Source organism: Cnephaeus nilssonii (genome assembly GCF_951640355.1).
Source record: "Cnephaeus nilssonii genome assembly, chromosome: 1".
Lineage (NCBI taxonomy): Eukaryota > Metazoa > Chordata > Mammalia > Chiroptera > Vespertilionidae > Cnephaeus > Cnephaeus nilssonii.
The window spans coordinates 104006438-104029339 of record NC_137072.1 but is presented as its reverse complement, the minus strand read 5'-3'; the positions used below and the strand labels follow the sequence as shown (position 1 = coordinate 104029339).

The following is a 22902-nucleotide window of genomic DNA, read 5'->3' as shown; positions in this document are numbered from 1 at the left end:
ATCCCCGGGACCCGCATTTAATGAACCACACTGCGCGGGCATCCCCGGGACCCGCATTTAATGAACCACACTGCGCGGGCATCCCCGGGACCCGCATTTAATGAACCACACTGCGCGGGCATCCCCGGGACCCGCATTTAATGAACCACACTGCGCGGGCATCCCCGGACCGTCACCGTGTGCGCAGGAGCCGTGTCTGTCCTCGCCGGCAGGCCGGGAGGGGGTTTAGGGGACAGCGGCTCCGCAGAGCTGTCCTGGCGGCGCATCCTGTCCTGTCCTCGGTGCCGCCCAGGGGTCCTCAGGCCCCGTCCCGCCGCCCTTCACGTGTTCACGGCGCTCCTTGGGCCTCCATCCTCTGGCGGCTCCTGGGCATCTTCCCGGGTGGGCGCTTCGGCGGCTGCTGCCTGGCTGGATGCGGAGGGGTCCTGGCCAGACCTGGGGAGCGGCCGCTCCGAAGGCCCCGCCTCGTCCCTCGGTCCCTCCAGGGGACTCTCCCCGCTGACCCCTGCTGATTCTGCGGCTGCCAGCTCCCCTGTCAGTGTCATGGCTTCCCTTCCAGGCCCGTTGACTTCTTCCTCCACCGCAGGTAACGAGGGTAATGAAGGATGAAAGTGCTTGCGTCGGTGCCCGTGGCTCTGGTTTGCTGGGGAGTTGACAGCCGCCCTCCCGGCGTCCTCCGGCGCTGTCAGCACCTCGGCAGCCGCACAGCTTTCATCTCGCTCTTGCGTCTGAACCTCCCCTGGAACAGAGCGAGGACGGCATCAACCCTCTGGCTGGAAGGCAGCCCTCACCCCCCACCTCCCCCCACCTCCGCCCACTGGCACGGGGCCTCTGAGACAGACAGTGCCCCTGGCCCCCCACCCCCCTCGCTGACACTGGGGGGACACCGGGCCCGAGTTCAAAGAGAAAGCAGCAGGCACTCGGGTGATGACCGTGTCATTGAGGGAGGGAAAGGGAGCACCAGGGCCATTTCGTAACCCATCCTGCCCAGGCCCTCCCTACCTCCCGCTCACTCTCTAGCCTTGGCCCCTTAAGTATTTGAGGACAAAGGTTTTGTGCTCTTTAGAAGGGAAAAGGGATTCTGTCTGCCTGGGGGGGCACAGAAGTGCATTCTCCATCAGCCCCCCAGTCTTTGATGTAGATGCTGAAGTTTCCTCCATTTCAAATAAAACGACTATATGCAAAAGCAGCTTCAAGCTCCCTCTGTCCCCAGCTAAACTGCCCCCGAAACCCCTTCTCTACACAATAGAAATTCTCCAGCTGCAACTGGGTGGAGGCAGGAGAGAGGAGGGTCCCCAAGAGCCGGTGTCAGGCTCCCATTTTCCTACTCACTGGCTTTGTGACCCGAGGACCTGTCTGGCCTCCTTCTCCCAGATACAACATGAGGCAGGACTCTCCGAGGTCCCTTCCCGACCTAACAAGCAAAGGTGGCGCTGCATGATTGGGAGGCAGCTGGGGAGCGAGCTTTTGGGTTCCCAGAAGTCGAGATTTTCTTAGCCCCGGGGACACACAGTGTGAAATGCATGGAAGAGGCTCCTGGGCGGGTGCCTCCAGGGGCGAGGGGCCTGGGAGCACTTCCTGGTCCCCCCAATGGAACCAGAGTAGAATCCCGCTGCCACCGGGCCTGAAATACATGCAGGTGCGCTTCAGGCTGGAACACTGGAGAACCGAGGGTGAACTGTCGGAGGGGTAGAAGGAAGTAGACCTGTCTGACCATGTATTTTCCTGTTAAAACCATCCGCTGGCGTCTTGTGGCTTTTAGGAGACATTTCGATTCCTTTCACGTAGGTCCTTCCCAGGGTCCTACCTGGTCTGCCCTGCTCCGCCCTGCAGCCTCATTTCCCACGGTTCGCTTGCCTATAGTGTCCTTCTGTCCATTCTGCGCTGCCTTTCAGTCTGCCTGCGCCATCTGGTTTCCCCCCTCTCTAAAGGGAATTATACCAGCTCATGCTTATTAGGTGCTTTTCTGTGCAGGCTTGGTGCTCAGCATTTTATATGTTTAACTTATTCTAGAATATATGCAGGTATTTCACCCGACTTGTTTACAGTGCTTGGAACATTCTAAGCATTCAAGAATGTTAAAAAAAAAAAAAAAAAAGCTCTAGTTGGTTTGGCTCAGTGGATAGAGCTTCGGCCCTCTGACTAAGGGCTGCGGGTTCGATTCCAGTCAAAGGCATGTACCTGGGTTGCAGGTTTGATCCCTGGCCCCCTGGTCAGGATGCGTGGGTGAGGCAACCAATTGTGTGTCTCTCTCACATCAATATTTCTTTACTAATCGCTTTTCTCTTGCCAACAGCAACCACTATCATACTTCAGATGCCAAGGATGTGTTTTGCCTGGTCTTTGAACTTCAAATACTGAAATCATACTGTATGTTCTAGTCTGTGTCTGTACTGGCAGATAATAGGTATATGGTGACTTTTTAAGAATTATATGAATTTTTGAGAATTATTTATATAATTTAGAAAGGTTTGGCTCAGTGGATAGAGCATCAGCCTGTGGACTGAAAGGTCCCAGGTTCGATTCTGGTCAAGGGCATGTACTTTGGTTGCGGGCACATCCCTAGTAGGAGGTGTGCAGGAGGCAGCTGATCGATGTTTCTCTCTCATCGATGTTTCTAACTCTCTATCCCTCTCCCTTCCTCTCTGTAAAAAATCAATAAAATATATTTTAAAAAAGGTTACATATTTAAAAGTGCATAAATCTAAATAGATATAATCTAAAAAAATAATGTATTCTAAAACATTTGAATTAAAATATAGCTTAGAATTTCTGCAACATGTACCAATATTATTATATGTATCGTGATCCATTTATATTTTAATATAATACATAAAGGTATTTCTTAAGAATAGAAACAGTTGAAAGAGAGTAAAATAAAAACCAATAACAAAGATCAATGAAACCAAGAGATGATTCCTTGAAAAGATAAACAAGATTGATAAATCTTTAACCAGACTCATCAAGAAAAAAAAGAGGATCCAAATAACTAAAATCAGAAATGGAAGAGAAGTGACAACTGATACCACAGAAATACAAAAGATTATAAGAAAATACTACTAAAAATTATATGCCAACAAATTGGACAATCTGAAAGAAATGGATAAATTCCTAGAAACATACAATATTCTAAGACTGAATAAAAAAGAAACAAAATCTGAACAGACTGATTACAACCAACAAAATCAAGGCAGTAATAAAAAAAAACTCCCAACAAAAGTCCTGGACAAATGCTTTCACAGATGAATTTTATCAAACATTCAAAGAAGAACTAACACCTATACTTCTCAAATTATTCCAAAAATTTAAGAGAAAATTCCCAAGCTCATTTTTATGAGGCCAGTATTATCTTGATTCTAAAACCAGATGAAGATACTACAAAGCAAGAAAATTATCTAATCCATGATGGACATAGATGATAAAATCCTCAATAAAATATTAGCAACCCGAATTTAGCAATAAATTAAAAAGATCATACACCATAATCAAATGGGATTTATCCCTGACATGCAAGGTTGGTTCAATATCTACAAATCAATGCATGTGATACACTGTTATTCTAATAACTATGTATGGTGCCAGGTAGGTACTTAAAATACTGAGGGTATTACTTTGTAAATTACATGATTGTTTAGCCACTATGCTAGACAAGTAAAACTAATATAAAAATATTAAATGTCAACCATTATTGAAAAAATAAAGAATAGAATGTGTTTTGAGCTTCTATTTATTTAATTTAAAAGCTGGGTGTGTTTTTTAAAATATATTTTTATTGATTTCAGAGAGGAAAGGAAAGGAAGAGAGAGATAGAAACATCAGTGATGAGAGGGAATCATTGATTGGTTGCCTCCTGCACATTGGACTAAGCCCACAACCCAGGCACATACCCTTGACCAGAATCGAACCTGGGACTCTTGAGTCCCCATCCGACACTCTATCCACTGAGCCAAACTGGTTAGGGCTGGATGTGTTTTTTGGGCATTTAGTTACTTAAAATAGTATTTAAAGTTTTAAGAAACTTAAAAATTGCTGAACCCTTAGAAATTAACTCTGAGAAACTTTAGAAGAAATGAAATGTTGGTGAGATTAAATGGATCACAAGACTGAAATGAAGCCACTAAGGTGAAGAAGGGTGGGGCACGGTGAAGGAAGAGATGACTGTGGACAGAGTGGTGGCTGTGACAGTCAACGGGCTGGCATCATTGGAGAAGACAATTGTGGGTCTCAGCCAGGGTCTCTTCACACCCCGTGCCTCTCTAGTCCTTCTGATACACATTTGCTTCTCACCTTCAAAAGAAGCCGTTTTCTTTCTGTTTAGCCTTTTTGATATCCACAGAAAAAGTCTCAGGGACAGAAGTTCAACCAATCCACATTGCACTTTCTAAAGCGTGTACTTAGTCACGAACAACTATCACTCTCCTGAGAACTCATTGACCTCAGTAAGTACTGTACCTGAAAATGAGACCATTACTTATACTTACAATGGAACTCATAATGTATAAATGAGTGACTAAAGCAAGCCTTGATTTAAAAAGAGTCCAATCTGTTCAGCCAGGATAATTAGGTTAGTTCCTAATGGGTTCCTTTGCTTCTAGTCCCCTGCTCTAATCCAACCTGTTGGGAGAGGGGCCTTCCCTAAAGCTTTGCTACTCTAAGTGGGGTCCCTGGCCCGGCTGTGGTGCATCAGCTGGGAGCTTGTTCAAATGCAGGCTCCCAGGCCCCACCCCAGACCCACTGGTTCAGAATCTGCATTTTAACGAAATCCCAAGCAATCTGGGTGCACACTGCAGTTTGAGAAACATTGTGAGTTTAAAACACAAACCTGACCGTGCCTTTCCCAGCTGTCAAACCTCCAGCCTGCCACGGCCACAGGAACAAAGCCCAGGCCATTAGCCTGAGATTCAAGGCCTTCAGTGACCCAACATCCATGGACCTTTCTAGCTGAGTCCCAACTCTTCTCCTTATAGCCCTAGGCTCCAGCCACACGGAACCTTCACAGCATCCCAGCCCCACCCGCTGCACCTCTGCTTAGGGGGTCTATGCCTCTGGACCATCACTCCTCTATGTATCCAGTTGGCCACCTCCTCCACGAAGCCCATCTGATTAAATCTGGTCAGAAGTCATCTCCCCAGTGTCCTAATCCCCACGAGGTTGTTTCTGGACCCCAAGAGAACATAGTACTTCTTGTTACCCTTGAATGATTATCCATGTATAGTTAGCTTATAAAAACCACCTGAGGTATCAAATCTTACCTGGTTAATTTTTTAACTTTGCCAATGTGCTATAGTAGGGGCTCAATAAATAGCTTGTTAAATGTTTGAATCTATGGACATATACATTAACTCGTGAATCAGTGAATATATTAGCATATTTAAATACCAGGCACTAATTAATAAAGCAATCTTGAGTTTATTGTGTTTGTTCCCGATTGTATTCAGGTTGCTACCCAAAAAGTTCTTAAAATGGCATTTTCAGGGGGTAAAAAGAGAAAGATTTCTAACTCACATAAACATTTAGCTACATCTGAGGTAGCCCAGGGAAGCAATTACATAATTTTCACACTAACAAATAAAAATTTTATAGCGGTTGTGCAGGGGACATGGGAAACACTGAGTCAAAATGAGCGAGTTTCCAGAACAGAGTGAGAAGCCTTATCCTAGAGGAGTAATAGGTAGTCTTTTCTGCAGCCACACTTCCCACCAGCCTGAGGTGAATAGACTCCTTCTGGAAATCACTCCTATGATGTGACTTCTTCCAGGACACTTAACAGTATATTCTGATGGCCCTGAAAAAATTAATTAACCTTACCAGTGAGAACCTAACCCTTACACCATTTGTAGTGTTTATACCATGGATCAGGTTAATCTCCTCAGCCTTCATTTACATCTAAGTGAGGGGGGTCTAAATTAACGCAGGGGACTTTTGGTCGATGGCGCTTTGCCTTGTAGCATTTCTTTAGGTGACAGTCTGCTCATAACCAACTGTAAGAATCTTTTTGAAAATGGCAAGCCTCTGAGATGAGCAGGGAGAACTTTTAATCTTTGCTTCTTGGGTGCGGGGAGGGGAGCAACACTGTGGTCATCATCAGAGGTCGAAACGCAGCTGCAAAAGGGAATGGATGAGGCAGAAATTCTACTGTTTGGTTCTATTGGGGATTGTTTTCTGAGAAAGGCTAGCTTTTCAGAGCCTCAGGACCTTAACTATACAGGGGCTAGGCTCCAGGAGTGGCTTATGGATCTGCAGCAGATTTACCAAAACACTCCTCCCCTTTGTTTATCCAACAGGTACATAAAAAATATACTCAAGCCATTGACAAAGAAAATTTACTGAAAATGTCACAACTGTTGAGCCAAAACAAGGACCTTGGCTACTTGCCGTGGGAACAAAATCTTCCTTTCATTCAGTGATTCTGGAACGTTAATGCTGAAGTTGTGGGAATTCCATCTTCCCTGTGAGAACAAAGGCATAGCATTGCCATTTTCATACAAGAGAGATTTCTGAACTGGTCCAGAGTAGGAAAATATTATTATAAATAATAGTAATTATTCTGTGCTGTTTTAGCCAACAGAATTAGGATCATTAATACTTATTAGTAACAATACACATATTAATAATGACGAGGCAATCAACGGATACAAATGCATTATGACACAAATAGTGTGGAAAGAGAAATGTATTTTCTCAAAAAAAAAAAAATGAAGAAACAGTAGCTCTTTGAAGGAAAGATTGCTAGGTCCCTAAAAATGTGCTCCACACCCCCTCCATTGGCCCAATGGGGGCATTCGTCTCCTTTTGTTAACTGGTCTCTGATGGGCTTTGTCCTCCGAGCGTGAGCTGCTTTCAGTTGGAATTAATCAGAGATGCCGCAGTGATGAGGAGGCCATCCCAGACATGACAGCCGCGACATAAATGCTTCCTTGTTCCACCGTGCTGGTGCAGGACCGGCTGGAACAATGAGAGCTAATGATGGAACCCGGGAAGCGATCATTGTGAATCAGGCCATTACATATGCCTTCCTGGTGAAAATCAAGCCAGGCTCAGGCTCCCTTTCAGTGTAGCAGCCCGGGTCCCCCTGGGGGTTCAGCAGCCCAGAGCAGACAGAGGGCTTTGCTCTCCATGTGGATATCAGATGCCGGTAGGGGATGACTATCAGCTAAGACATGTTCTGGACTGCACAGCAGGCCACGCTGTGTTTCAGACCAGCCTTGCAAACAGCCACGTGCTGCTGGGCTGGGAAAGACCCAACCTTGCCTTCTGGCCAGCTGGGTAACCCACCCAGGTCAGGGGCTCTCTCCAGGCATTCTCCCTGCATGTGCATGGGGGACCACTCTTGAAATCCCAGACCTGTCCTAGCTCCTATTCTTACTATCCCCCAGCACTATGATGAGTGATTAGCACAGGCTTCAAAACACAGCTGTCCAGATGTGTGAGTGAGCTTGTGGAGCCCATCTGACCCAAAGACTTGTAATAATTAATACATAGTTGCTTCTTTCAGGGTAGTTTGTTATACAGATAGCTGACTGGTTCAGCTGGTTAGTACAGTTTGATGGAAGCACAGTTTTCATATCAGAGAAACCTAAGTAAGATTAGAAAGGCAGGCCAAGTCGCAGAGCTGTGACTTTAAGTGGAAGATAGCTGAGAGTCACTTGAGAGTTCTGAGCAGGGTACGAGCAGGATGGAAATCAGTGCTCCAGAGGCTTCATGTTAAAGCAGCAGGATGAAGATGGGATGAAGTCAGGAGAGTCTGGGAGGCAGGAAACCTAGGATAGAATCCCTGCCAAGGAGGTAAAGTGGGCCTGCACCAAGGCAGAGGTGGTAGGAATGGAGGTACGAGAAACTCTGAAGAAAGGGTTTGGCTAAAGACCAGGAGTGGACGGGGAAGTGGACAGTGGTTAATGATGACTCTAAGGTTTCAAGCCTGGAGAGCTGCTGAGAGGGAGACGACAAAGGAAGGAGGCAGGAAGAGTTGGGGATGTCATACTTGAGGAGTCCAGGGAGTATTTCAGTGGGAAAGATTAAGCTTTGAGAAATGTGGTACTGTGACATTTCTTGTAGAGGGACCCGGGCGTGGGGGCAATTTTGAGAGTATTTTCATAGAGGTGATGGCTGAAGGCATGGTTCTGAGCAAGAGAAAATGGAGAGGAAATGTAGATGTTCATGAAAGAATCTTGACACCGCATGCAAGGTGTATTAGTCAGGTACTGCTGTGTAACAAATTACTTCAAACCTTAGCAGCTTAAGACTCAAGAACCTGGGAGTTTATCTGGGTGGTTCTGGCTAATGGTTTTTCATGAGGTTGAATGCCAAATGTTGTCATCTGAAGGCTTGACTAGGGCTGGAGAAGCTGCCTCCAGGGTGGCCCCTCACATGGCTGATGCTGGTGGCTTCAGCTCCACACCACGTGAATAGCATGGAAGGCTGCTTGAGTACCCTCCTGACATGGCAGCCAGCTTCCTCCAGAGTGAATGATCCAAGACAGAGAGAGAGCAAGGCAGACACTAAATGTCTTTTATGACCTAGCCTGGGGAGTCACATACCATCACTTCTGCTGTATTCTGTGAGTTACACAGATCAAACCTGACACAATGCAAGAGAGGACCACAGTAGGTCATAAATACCAGCAGAAGAGGATCATGTGGGGCCATTTTGGAAGCTGGCAACCACACTGGGAATGGAGGAAGACGACAAGCCAAACTTAGAAAGATGTGAAGGATAGTTGAGTTGGAGAAACAAGGCTGCCACGTGGGAAGAGATCTGCCCTCACACCTGCTGGCTCCTCTGGCACCCTAAATGGTCCCCTTCAGAACACCCTGCCTCCAGAAAGTGCGCCTGGGAGTGGATACAACTTTTTCTCCATGCAACTGATTCCCAGGCCACGTACCATGTGCCAGGCAATGTGCCAAGATTTCCCTGAGGTTGGCACCATTACTTATAGGTAGGAAGACTGAGGCTGAAGTTACTAGCCCAAGTTCTCACAGCCAATACGACATGGGGCTGGAATAGAAACCCAAGCTGTTCAACAAACTGAGCCCTCACTTTTAGCCTCTGCACCACCATCCAGAGAGTGCAGGGGCCTGAGTTTTTTGGCTGGAAACTCCAAACAAGATGAACCCATGGGAGCAACAAGAAAGGATAAGAAAGAAACACAAGGAATGACCCAGCAGTGCCACAGAGATGGACGGGACTGAGGTCCACTGAGCCCTCTTCTGTCCCAGGCACAGGCCAAGCAAGGACCAAGAAATCGAGGTGTGCTTACCGTCCTTGGGGTTCGCTTTGTCCTCAATGGGCTGCTCAGCAAACTTTAGCAGTGGAGACCTGGACCTCTGAGTGGTGGGGAGAGTAGGGTCGCTGAACATTATGGTGTCCTTGCCCCCTGTTGTGGAGAAGGGGAAAATTAGTCCTCAATGGAGTTGCTGCTGCTTTCAACCCCGGACCCTCCCACCCCCGCCACCGCCACCCACAGTGGACTGGCTGGTGAATAAGGCACCTTCTTCAGTTGTAGGTAACACTGGGGAAGGGGCAATGGAGAGCAGGTGCTTTCTCTCGTGTGAGGACAGGGAATAGCTGTCTCTGAGTCCTGAGAGTCTGCTCAGGGGATGGCTGCCCACAAACGCCTGTATGTTAGCTGAAAACTGAGTGGCACTGATCAGGGTGAGATAATAACAATAATAACAATAACAACAGCATCACCATGCTTAGGAGAGCAGGCTTTGGAACTGCCCTACAGTGTTTGTGTTCTGGACTCCATCACTTGCTAGCTGGGTGACTTCAGGCAAGTCACTTAACCTCTCTGAGCCACAGAAGCCTCATCTGTTAAATAAGGACAAATAATAGTACCCACCTCACTAGGTGGTTTTGATGAATTAATTCATGTCAAGCACTTAGGCATTTAGTCAGCACTCGGTAAATGCCACCTATTCCAATTATTACTTTAGAAGGCACTTCCATAGCACTGTCATAGACACTCTATCTGATTTAATTTGATTTGGTCATTAAGATTGAATAATAACTCGGTCATAAGTCAGGTAGTATCAGGTTCCTCAAATTATCATAGCTACTAGTAAACTTTCATTTAGAACATATAGTCCCAGACCAGCCGCAACCTTGGATCAATTTGCATGAACTCCCTAAGTGGACAGAGAAAGTCTGAGGCAAAGAGAAGGAGGAAAGGGAAACCATTACAACTTTGTTCTCAAAGCCAGTTATGGAGCGAGGAGCAGGGAAGTATGGCTTTGAAAATGAGCACCTTGAACACAGACACAAAAGGTGTGGACAGAAAGCGATGCTGCCATGGCAGTGAAGACAGCCCAACAGGCAGGACTGGATCCCAAACTTGGCTCCATGAAGCCTTGGGACCCCCTCAGTGGGAACCACTATGCCAAACCCCAAACCCCAGGGGCCATGTCCCAGCCTATGTTCCAACCTTAGCTGTCTAACTTCACATAAGACTCTTTCTAAAGCCGTTGTTAGTTGTCTCTGGGGCTCAGGTCAGAGGCTCTAAAGTCCTACTATCTTGGTCAGCTTCAGGTTCAACGGAGCACAGAGTGAGATTTGGGTGAAGACTTCCACTGCTTTGGTGAACTAGACTCTACCTTGGAGTTCTCATCTATAAATATAAAAGCCTAATATGCAAAGTATCTCCTCGGGAGTTCAACTGACTGGGAGTTCGATCACTCGCTATGACATGCACTGACCACCAGGGAGTGGCGCAGAACGAAGGGAGGCCCCGGCTGGCAGCCAGCAGCCACTCGGGACCCTACCCATGCATGAATTTCATGCACTGAGCCTCCAGTTTGTTTATAACACTATCTTCCCATGAGGTCCAGTCTTATTAACTTGATTTCCAAGACTATAGTAGAGAGTTTATACATGTTAGGTGCTGAACAAGTATCTGATAAACGTGTGAATAAATGGCAGGTACATGCTTGGGAACCCTGATGTCCTGGAAGCAGGGTGCTTGCTGCTACCACAGGTGGACGGCCTATGTTATTAGAGCCATAGCACTCTGGTTTCTCTGGTATCTGAGGCTCATGCTAGAGAAATAGAAGTCTGATAGGAGCTGACCCTGAGGTTCTCCAGTGGCACAGCTATTCTTCGCATATGGAAAAAACCCAGAAATCTTCAGTCTAGAGAGGTTTCCCAAAGAGAACCATGGGGTATTGTTAAGTGACTCTCAGAATGAAGTCAACGTAATTAGGTCTCCCTTTGAGCTGCAAAGATACCATCTGGAATTACCTTGAGGGCTTAATGGTTACTATGAACCCTCAGCAGATACCTCAGGATGGACTTTTGTTACTGTCCTCAAGTCAGGGAAAGGACTGCAATTCCTAACCCATTTTTTCCCAGTGGGCAGGCTGGCAGCTCCCCAGCCTTAAGGGGACTCAGCAAAAGACACACTCTGCCTCTCTGTGTCCCAACCAGCCTTCCAAGTCCCCTCTGCCTTGGTGGCCAAAGAATCAAAATTTTGGGCCAAATTGGGAGCTGGCGGAGATCCTCAGCCCTTCCTGTCACGAGGAAATGTCTAGGGTGGAATGTCTTGTGGCCCTCTCAAACCACAGGGCATCATCCATTCCACATGGCCCCTCCAAAATGCTGGCACCAGCAACAGTAAACCTCTTCAGGAACCCGAGTAACAAGCGTGTAGAGAAGGGAAACAGAAGCCACCACTCATTAATGTTCAACCAAGGTGGCGCCTGGGGAGAAGATAACTACCTCCCCAGATGCCTGCCTGGGGAGATCATTTCCTAATCTTAAGGCTAAATGCCAAGGTTTGGTCATTCTTGCAAAATATTTGAAGGATTCAAAGATCTTTCTTAGGAGAATCCTGGTTCTATTGTTTCTAACTCAGTCCAGATTGCATCTATAATGACTACATTGAGCTCTAACCTGATGGCCTGCTGTTGCACAGTTTCCCTTTAGTTTGTAGGACTGGAGGATGAGGGACCCACCAACTAGAGTCAAACCACAACTGCTGTAGAAGATTCCATTGAACCGGTGTTTGGACTTCTGGAAGCCCCCCTGATTCCTTCTAACACAACATCCCTCATCTCCTCCTCTAAAATTGGCCAAGAACTTTCAAAATGCACATTTTCCTCCTTAGGCTGATACTTAACATGGAGAAGAGAGAATTAAAATGAAAAGCTCTAAGAGCCAGGCTCCATTCTTGCCATATTTGTTCTGGCTTATCGTGTCTCTTTCTAGAGTATGAACACACACAGGGCACCTCCTTTCCGAGCTCCCCAAGCACCATTCTCCACATAGAGGCCAGCACAGGGCTGGGAGAATGAGGCGGACAAGGAGGGGCTGGGGAGGGCGGACGGTCATTCCTTCCCGAGGGGTGTGGTCAATAGGGCCAACCCACCCTCTGGCTTCCTCACAATAGCCCCATACCTTTTCCACCTCTCAGAGATGGGATACACAGTGTGGAATATGCTTTGCTATCCAGATGATTTCTCCACGGGCTGTGACATTTGTCAGACTTGTCTACTTATCTACTTCAAGGCAAGATCACAAGTTTGCCCTAACTCTATCAAAGAACATCAAGAGCTACATACTGTTGACTGAGAGAGTGGGGAAGGAGGGAGAAGAGAGTCAAAGAAACATCACAGCATGCTCCATGCCCTGCAGTAATTCTGTCTTGTAGCAACGAGTGGTTGGTTCCTTCACTGCTGGCCTTTGGTGTCTCAGAAGAGACTGTTCTGGCTTCTGACTTTCTCTTCTCCAATCCAGCTTGCTTTGTGAACCATTCCTCATCTGACCTACCCTATGGTCTCTCCTCCGAATTGTAGTTCCTAGGACAGGTGGCGCATGAAATGATGAGCGGAACACCTGGGTTCTAACACCAGCCACTGTGGCCTCAGGTATCATCTAACTTCCTGGGCTTCCTTAAGAAACCTTCCTTACCTAAAGTGAGGGGATCGGACTAGCTCAGGAAAGGGGAAAATGTTTTCTCTCACATGTCAACTCTGACCAGGAGGTGGCTTCCTGGAAAGCCAACACGTGAGATCATCAAAGAAGAGCAATGCGATTGATTAGCAATGTCTGCCACTACCATGGGAATGGGTGTGGTGTAATATACACCATGTATCTTAGTATTTGCCATCCTTGAACGTTTTGCTCTCCACTGTCCTTCCAGGGCTAGTATTCAGTGACACCTTACACACCAACATCTTTCTTTATCCCTCAGCACTGAATTATGTGCCATTTCCCTCTTTCACTTCTTGATATACATTCCTCTTGCCTCTGTAATGGGACTGTGGGTTCTTGGAGTGGGTGAGGGGCATCTCTAGAATGGCTGATACAGAACTAAACTCACAAAGTGATGCCCAAAAAGGTATCAACAGGTTGAAGGGCTGATTTACTGGAGGAAACCCTGATAATTTCAAGACGATGGTGAATAAGAGAGTTAGCAACTCTCTGAAACCATTGAGACTCATTTCCCTCCATCTGGCTGAAACATTATACTTTGGCTCCCACTTGGGGAAAGGAAGAGGAAGAGGAAGAAGAGGAGAAGGAAGAGGAAGGATGAAAAGGTAGAAAAAAGAAGAGGACGACCAGGAGGAGGAGGAAGAGGAGGGGGGGAAGAACACCCTGCTTCTTGCTCCATAATTGGAGCCATAAAACAATGAGCAGGCAGAGGGACTGGTCTGATTTATGCTGGAATAGGCCCACCCCTTACTTTCACACAGCTTTGAGAATGATCATAAGGCGCTGCTTCCTTGTAACATCCTTCATCACTGTGCCAGGGCAATGCTATTCCACTGGGAAATTGCCATTCTTTTTTCTTGCCCTCCCACTTTGTATCTACGTGGAGGCCAGAGATGAGAACAAACATGGCCCGGCATAAAATCCATTCAGCCGGGTTCCTCAAAGCTAATTTCACCATTTAATATTTGCTTTGTGCTAATTAAATTCTCCATTTCAATTGACTGTTCTAATCAGGGAAGTGCAAGGATACATAGAGAATGCATTTCTATTTATTTACATGCGGGGCGGATATTTATGCACTAATGATGTTAGCCACAAACACAAAAATGTCGAATAGAACATACTCCCAAATCCTACTGAAACGTTGTAGCTCAGGCCTTCAGGCAGCAAAAGGAAGGAAAGAGACAATTGTTATCGCACAATAGCCATTCGAACCTAGACCAAACATCACCAGAAAGAGAAAATTCTCAGCATTCATTGTTATTCAACTCCCAGCTTTTTACATAAGTTGTAGAAATAAAACATTGTGAAATTTCACTAAGTCATTTGAAGAGGGGGTGGGAAATCCAAACTTCAGTACAAGCACAGAAATAGCAATCTGACTGCACAAATAAACGACAAATGTGCCCGACTGTGTTGAAATTCAATGCAATAAAAGAAAGGCCTTCAAAGAAGATAAGGTTTTAACCGCATCAAAAGGTTTTTGTGCAAAATGGATCATTCAAATCCCCAGGATGGCACTCGCCACTAATTAGTTTTGTTAGGTCTTTTGACATCAAGTTCAAGGAATCGCTGCTCAAAATTCCAATTTATGAAACACACTTCCAGGCAACCTAAGGCAGCAATTCAGATTTACATTAACAAACATGCTGTTGTTCATATCCCTGTGGCAATGTTCATTCCCCGGACATTATAGGGAAGCAACAGATAGGAATCAAGGGTAGAGGAGACTAGCTTGTGTAGAAAGGTTAAGTAACTAAAAATATATGTACAACGTTGCTTCTAGGGGCAGAGGAGGCGATGGGAAATGTTTAAGTACAAGTTTCTGGGACGTGTAAAGGAAAAGGGGGAATAGCTGACTGGGGTCGATGAAGGGGTTATTTTACCAAGACAAGCAGAATAAATACAGCTAATTAATACTGTGTACAACTGTGAAAAAAAAAACCTCCACAGGAAATTTTGATCTTCAAGCTACATTAAAAATGGGATGGGTGAAGAGAGGAGGAGGAGGTTGGTAAGTGCATGGGGGTTAGAATATTTGTTTTTTCTTATTTTCACTTTTAGGGTTTATGATTAAATTGAACAAATCTTTATAAGACACCTATGGTGACAAAAATGAAGCAATTTACTATATTCACAAAGTTTACAAAAAACATATAGCCACATGGAGAGACTGTTTCAGATTTATGTTAGCAAAACTTCATAGTTATGTAGATGAGAACCTGCATATGTATTGTACTTTACTGATTTCCCTCCAAAATGATGGTTTCTAAGTTTAAAGCACTTGTAGATTTCTCAGCACTTATCTTAGAATAAAAAGACATTGAATAGGTAGAATCTTCTTTGCAAATTATGAGAGTGCTTCCTTTTAAAAAAATAAATAAATAAAAAGTTTTATGACGTACTGCTTACCTGGAAGACTCCACAAACCAGAAACTTCCAGAGTTCTTAATTTTTTCTCCAGTTCAGCCACCCGATTCCCTAGGATTCTGGAAAAGGGGAGAATATTGCAGCAGACAGATGTGAGCAGGCTACTTGGGAAACCCACTAGTACACTAATAAAAATGTTTTGAGATTTAAGATACATGCTAAAAATTGAATACACACACACACACACACACTATTGGAAATACATATAAAGTGCATAATTTTTTAAAATATTAAAACGTTGCCATTGAAGTGACTCTTCTCCCAAAAAGGTAGTTTCTCTGAGAAGCTAAACAATTATCCAGCCATTGCCCAAACATCTTACAGAATTTCTATTTAGGAATTGCTCATTGCTAAAAATGACTATGCATTTTGAATACCCTTAGTAGTATCACACCTTGACTCTTTGAAGGTAGATCTGAGTTTTGGAAATAATCAAGTCTAACAAATACCATGCATGAATATACTTGGTAATGTTGCTTTGAGTCAATAAAATAATATCTGCCCTTTTAGAACTAACCTATGTTGGACTGATGTCTTGCTATCTAGCATAATGCCTGGTAGATGCTCAAAAATGTACTTGATTAAATGCTTTTCTCATGGCTTGTAATTATCAATGTAGAGAATCCTATATAATAAAAGGCTAATATGCAAATAGACTAATATGCAGAATGACCTGTCACTATGATGCACACTGACCACCAGGGGGCAGACGTTCAACACAGGAGCTGCCCCCTGGTGGTCAGTGTGCTCCCACAGGGGGAGCGCCGCTCAGCCAGAAGCCGGGCTCATGGCTGGCGAGTGCAGCAGTTGGTGGCAGGAGCCTCTGCTGTCTCCGAGGCAACACTAAGGAGCAGGCATAAGCCATCAGTGGAACAACAACCCCTCCCCCACCTCCCCGCACCCCCTGGGCTCCCTGACTACACGAGGGTGCAGGCAGGGCTGAGGGACCTCCAGTTTAAAGATATAGACATTTCTAAAGAACTCTCAGTGATTGCAAAAATCACTAGAATAATGATATTGCTTCCCAAGGTGACCATTCTGACTCATTGATATGTGAGTTCTGGAATGAGTATTTGAATTAGACTACACTACTTACCCGGAAGTCAAACTTGGTATATATGCATGGAGAGACATAAATGTGGGCATATATTTCCCCTCCTTTACACAAAATTAAATATGTTGGGAAATAATTTGATAGTCATCTAAAACTTCAATCACTTCCCATTGGTCTGGGAATTGAAAAAAGTCTTTATTGGAGAATATTCTTGGCACTGCTGTGCTAAAATGATGCGGAAATATCCCTTAATAGCAAAGTTTCAGTTCTTTTCAACAGGAGAATTCAGAACAGCAGAATTGTTCTCCCAGCTCTTTATATTCCAGAGATAGCTGAGCACACCCACATATACACAGAGACATGAATATGTATATATCTGCACATATATATGGCTTTGAATTCATCCTTATTTTATCTAAATCAACTTACAGCATCTTAATTAATATTCCCTCCGAGTTCATGAAAAACTCTTTGATATTACTACGTGTGGTTTTCTTCATCTGGGTACTTAGAGCTTTTCTTTGCCTCTTTTCCTTAAGTCTTAAATTCTGCATAGTCTTGATCAATTACTTTCAATTTTCACTCCAATTGTTGGGTTTATTCTGCTTTCATGACTCTGACCCTTCAATAAACACCATTATTCGTAATCTCATTTTCAATATTTTCTCAGGCCTTCTGATCCAAGCTCCCTTTTCACCAGCTGATGGGTTTGAGATGCAATCGCAGCCGTGTTCAAGTTGACGCCTGTTTCTTAACGAGATCAGATCATCTGTATGTGGCTGCCTCTTGGAAACAAACAATAAGGCTTAACTCTTCCCTGGACACTGAGGGAGGCCTTCAGGGCAACGTTGGAAGGCGTGGTGGAGAGACATTTGGCTGTATTTTTTCTGATGTTCCCAGAGAATAGCCATGTCTCCCAGAAACGGAGTGAGGTGAATTTGCTGGTGTCCCCAACAATCTACTTCCTAAGTTTGTCAGGGGTGACTGCTTTTATGGCCTGGCACTGGCATCTGATGCAGGGCTGCAGGCAGTAAAATGGACCCAGCGGGAGTTGTGGTAGTAGTAACAGTGTCAATAGCAATAGCAACTGCAATACTGTTAACACAAACAGCAAAACTAACCTTTCCCAAGTCCTGGACATGAATTGGGGTCCATGCTGAACACCTATCAGACTTGCATTGTCTCATCAGACCTGACAAAACCCCTGCAGTGCACATTGTTTTTTTTTTAATCCTTCTTTTACACATGTGGACCCTAAGGAACAGAGAGGTAACCAACTTGCCTAAGGATGCAAAGTTCATCTCAAAAATCTGTCTTTTCACAACACTCAGTGCTCTTACCCACCATACTCTACTCCTCCCATTAGAAAACATAGGCATGGAAGTTAGTTAACTTGACTAAAATCATTTGCAGGACTCAGCTGGTGATGAGTCTGGATTTGAACCTGTCAACCCATGGTCATTGGCACCAATTCCAAGGCCAAAAGGAACCCTTGATTTGGGGTGCAGTGAAGAAGGAAACTTTATTTAGTGCAAACAGCTCAATGGCAATATAGCAGGGCTCTGAGGCTGCCCCAGGTCCTGGACCCTCTTCAGCTCTGCAGCTCTGCTCCACTCACGGAAATAGGATTCTTTAGTCTTCCCTGAAAAGTGTGCTCCCTAATACAATGCTGACTTTATATAGACAGAAGTCCCTGCCCCTGGTCCCTGATTAGTTCACTGCCATGCAAATGAGGATGCCAAATCAATCCTTGGTTTGATTGGTCCAAAGGCACTGTCCTGATTGGTCAGAATAGAGCTGCTCTGATTGGGCAGAGTTGTGCAGCTCTGATTGGCTGCGGAAAGCCTCAGTCCCTTGAAATGGGACGCCAGGAACTCCTTTATAAGGGCTGGCTCAGATGGCAGGAACACAGTGCAGGCAGAAAGACAGTTCAGTGCAGAGGCAGGCATTTTAATGCAGAGGCTTCTCCCCAAAGTGCAGCTTTTGTGGGAGGCCCCTGTGCAAAAATGGCTACTAGATTCCCGTTTTTTTGTTTTTTGTTTTTGTTTTTTAATTTGAGCCTAGTTAGCCACCAGGTGCTCTTCTTAGTCCTCTAGGTTCACAAACCTAAGCCTCAGTTTGCCTCCAAAGTGCATACTGTTAACCAATATCGAGTAATGGCAATAGGAAACAAGATTTCTTGTGTTTGGAGCAAATTCTCATTAAAACTGTTTATATTGAAATATGAATGTAACCACAGCTGACTTGCCAAATATAACCCAAGATGTTTCAAATGACAAAGAGGGACCTCCTGATTGGCTTGACACTGAAAGAATATGGCAGGTGGTCTACTGAACGGCATGATGCGGCCCAGGAAGAGAAAAGGGCTATTTGGGTCTTAATAGCTGGCTGTATTTATAGATAGAGATGGTGGAAGTAAGAGCAGGGTCCATTCAATTCAGTTTGACCAAGTCAACAAACGATTACTGAGGCTGTAGGGGATAATGAAGAGAAGCAGACCCTGTCCTTGTATTTGAGGGACTAAAAGCCTGGTGGGAGACAGACACACAGATGTGTGCAGGCACGTGCAGTGCCAGTGGAAAGCTTTAATAACAGTTGATATTTATCAATCACGTGTTCTGTACCAGATATCACCCTAAGCACTGCACAGTAATTATCTCAATCCCTTGCCACAACCAATGAGGCAGCTCTTACCATCCTAATTTTGTAGATGTGGGAACTAAGTTCCAGGGAGGTCAACTAATACGCCGGGGTGACACAGCTGCTAAGTGAAGGGGCCCGGGAATACACAAGTCCTTCAGTAGAACTGTGCAGCAGAAGCGAAGAGTGAATGAAAGATGAATCCAGAGAGGCTTGTAGGGACCAAGATTTAATTATCTTGTTGCCATATTGACAATGTTAAGACTTATGCACCGGGGAGATATTGAAGGGTATTGAGCATAGAAGTAGCATAATGAGGTTTAGGAAAAGTATTCTTGATGCAGAGTTGAGAAGGGACTGGAAAAAACCAGTTAGAAAGTCGTTGTCCAGGTCGGCGACGATGGTGGCCTGAAACAAGCCAATGGGGATGCAGGGAAGCTAAAGGAATGAGGCAACAAGCAGGAGGCAGGTGAGGAGTGTGCGGCACCTACAACATCTCCATCCGGACATACGGGAGAGAGGGAAGATCTGGGAGTGCAGAGATGAGAGTGTAGCCCGGGGGAGTGGATCTGCTCACCAACAGCATGGGAGAATTCAGAGGAACAGGGGACTAGACTGCCTCCTGTGCAGGGCAAGAAAGGACCAGAGAAGCACTCAGCTTCTCATCACATCAACACTCATCACACCATCACACCTGGAGACGGAGGAGGGCAGCGAGGGCAATGTGGGCCTTGGAAGCCAAGGGGAGAGAGTTCCAGGTGTGATGGTGTGATGAGTGTTGTCTTATTCTAGAAGTGGTCATACTTCTACATGAAAGTTTAGAGGAGGTCACTTAGAGGATGTGCCTGACCCTGGAGAGACATGTTTCAGTGGAGGCAATGAAATCCAGAATCCAAGTGACAGGCTTGAGACAACAGCAGACTATGAAAACATTGAGGCGGTGACTTTAGATGACTCTCCAAGTAGCTGAGCAGGGGATAGGAGACAGCCAGGGCAGTAGCTCAAGGCTAAACAGGCTGGAGAGAGGATTTTTTTTTTTTTTTTTGTAGGATAGGGGAGATTTTAAACAAAATTTGTAATTAGCTACAGTTTGTTTTAAGATGGGGAGATTTCCGCATATGCCCACCTAATAGTCTAGGAAAATCCTCAAGATGTCAGGACTCTGGATTTTCAGTAGCAGTTTCTGATAATAACAACATCAGAGGGGATCTACAAAGACGGAACTGACTCAAGAACTGGCCACCACTGTGCCTCTATCCTTGCTTTCTGGAAAACACAGGGAACAGAAATCCCTGAGGGAGGGTCTTTGGGGAGAGTCGGGACCTGAAGAAGCAGCAAAGGGCTGTGGCTCTCCTCAGACCTGGAGATGATGCTGACTCCCACCTCCACCCAGGCGACCTTCTTTTGAATCTTTGCTCTGATCCATGATAGTTCGTGCTGCTACTAAGATCCTGAGTGTCTAAGCTATTTACCATTGGCCAGGGAAGGGGAAGAGCAGTGAACAGTTTTAGGCACAGCAGGAAGGGTAGCAAAAGGCCAGTGTGTCTTCATAAATTCACCACCACCAACATCCCACCACCCCACACTGGCAAAGTGATGGTTTGTTGAGAAGGCCTGGAGAGCTAAAGGTGGTGTTCCATGAAACAGTACTTTAACATCTGCCTCTTCTATTAATGCTTTGCCATCTGTCTATAAGACAAGTGAACCTCATCTCTTCTGTAGCAATAATCAGACAACTGCCAACTCTTTGGCAACAAATACCTCAAGCAAAATGCCTAGTAATCGGACGTCCTCTCAAAATGTAAAGTCCTGGTTTTGTCATCAATTCTTCAAGATGGCTCCCATTGCACTTTCTCAAGGGGTGGGCGGTAACCGTCAGTCAGTGGGGAAGACACTTCCGGGACAGGGTATCTTTATTCCCACGAATGATGCTCCCCCAAAACCCTCTGCGTGCTGTTATTTTAGTTACAAAACCCTAAATCATGGGGAATAACAGCAAGCAGACAAAATTCACATTCTATTCTTAGCCCACACTCCATTTGTTGTTTAGTTTTTTTACATGCTCCCAAATAAAACATTTATCAAAAGCATGAAACTTAAGACCTTCTTAGTATTAAAAATGGCACATTAGGTACTCTATGTACTGATGTGAAGCAATCTTCAAGATCTATTGTTATGGGCAAAGTGCAGAACAGTGAAAAACTTTAAAAAATATCTATGCTAGCTACTATTTATAAAAAAAAGAGAGAGAATACCTACACAAATATACATGAGCGTTTTTGTATATCTATATAAATGTATTCTGTACTTGCTTATATATGCATGCTTGGGAAGGATCCCTAAGAAATGAGGAATGGCGGTTTCTTCCAGGAAGGGGAACTGGGTGGCTAAGAGACAACAGTAGTTTGGAGATACAGTAAGTCCTAACTTAACGTCCTCAATAGGTTCTTTGACTTTAAGCAAAATGATGTATAAGAAAACCAGTTTTACCATAGGCTGATTGATATAAACATGAGTTACGTGCCTTTTCAACACAGCAACATTATACTGAAATAACACTGAATGAACCGATGTTATTCAAGGACCTGCTATATATTGTTGTTTAATCTTTTATTCTTTTTAAAAAATATATATTTTTATTGATTTCAAGAGAGGAAGGAAGAGGGAGAGACAGAAACATCAATGTTGAGAAAGAATCATTGATGGGCTGCCTCCTGCACGCCCCCTATTGAGGATCAAGCTCACAACCTAGGCATGTGCCTGACAGAGAATCGAACGGTGACCTCCTGGTTTAATGTTCAACCACTGAGTAACACTGGCTGGGCTGTTTAACCTTTTACATGTGAACCACAAAATGGTTCAAAAATATTAACTAGTTAAAAATGAAAAGGTGCATTAAAGCAAAATGCAAATGTCAGTCTTTCTCAAAAGAGGTGGCAACCCATGGGAATCCATAGGGATGCATTAGGAAATCAACCTGTCAGAGAGGCGGGAGTGTCAGGTCAACAGCAAAGTGGAACGCTGCAGGGTTCTGCCTGAGAAAAGAGAACTCGTGCCTGTTCGAGGAGATTCCCATTCCTTCTCCCTCCCCTTAGAAGTATCTGCATTTCAGCCTCTGGCCGTTTCACTCCTTGGTTAAGATTTCTTTAAAAAGAATCTTTGAAATGACTTCTGTCAATAAATTACCCTTGTCATTCTTTGAGATTGCTCAGACTCCCTCCACTGCTCTCTGCCTTCTTTTATATATATGTCTTAATCTCCTGCGCGATCTTCCCTTCCCTTCCATCTCCTCTTTTTCTCTGTTTTGTTTTTACAATACTCTCAATCATTTTCCAGGGCCCAACTCCCTCCCCAATCCCTCCCCTTCTTGCTGGAAGCCCAGCCTTTCGTTGCTGCTCTCTTCTTCCACCCCTTCATTTGGGCTCTGGGTGTAGCTACGTAATTGGCAGGGCCCGGTGCAAAATGAAAATGGGGAGCCCCCTTGCTGAACAATTAAGAATTTCAACATGGAGACAGGAGCGACAGACCCCGTGCAGGGCCCTCCTGAGCACCAAGTGCTGGCAACCACGGGGCGGGGTTTGCAGTGTTTGCTGCTTTAATTTACTGTTTATTCACCATTCTCTGGACACTTTCAGTTTTGCTTCTGTCGTCTCTAATGGCTACTTCAACTTGCTTGATTTTGCCCAACACAGTATGTTTATAATAACCAAATAAGACATTCTGTTTTAATTGTCACTCTTTTTTTGCTATATTTTTTGCTGATCCTGAAGTGCAACGTGTGACTCCTTTGTAGCCACATCTGCCTTTGAGAGGATGCTTGGCTGTTCCTGCCATTCAAAGCCCCTCAAAGG

General features: G+C 45.0%; 1 protein-coding gene across 1 annotated transcript in view; it reads right to left on the bottom strand.

Annotated features, from left to right (window-relative positions):
• The window catches only part of CCDC149 (coiled-coil domain containing 149), a 100463-nt gene continuing 77561 nt past the window's right edge, over window positions 1-22902 (bottom strand). The window contains exons 10-12 of the mRNA XM_079773641.1: window positions 15340-15416; window positions 9257-9373; window positions 1-739 (exon numbers count right to left, since the gene is read on the bottom strand). Coding sequence (XP_079629767.1) covers window positions 321-739; window positions 9257-9373; window positions 15340-15416 — 613 coding nt within the window. The 3' untranslated portion in view covers window positions 1-320. The remainder of the gene's footprint in view (window positions 740-9256; window positions 9374-15339; window positions 15417-22902) is intronic.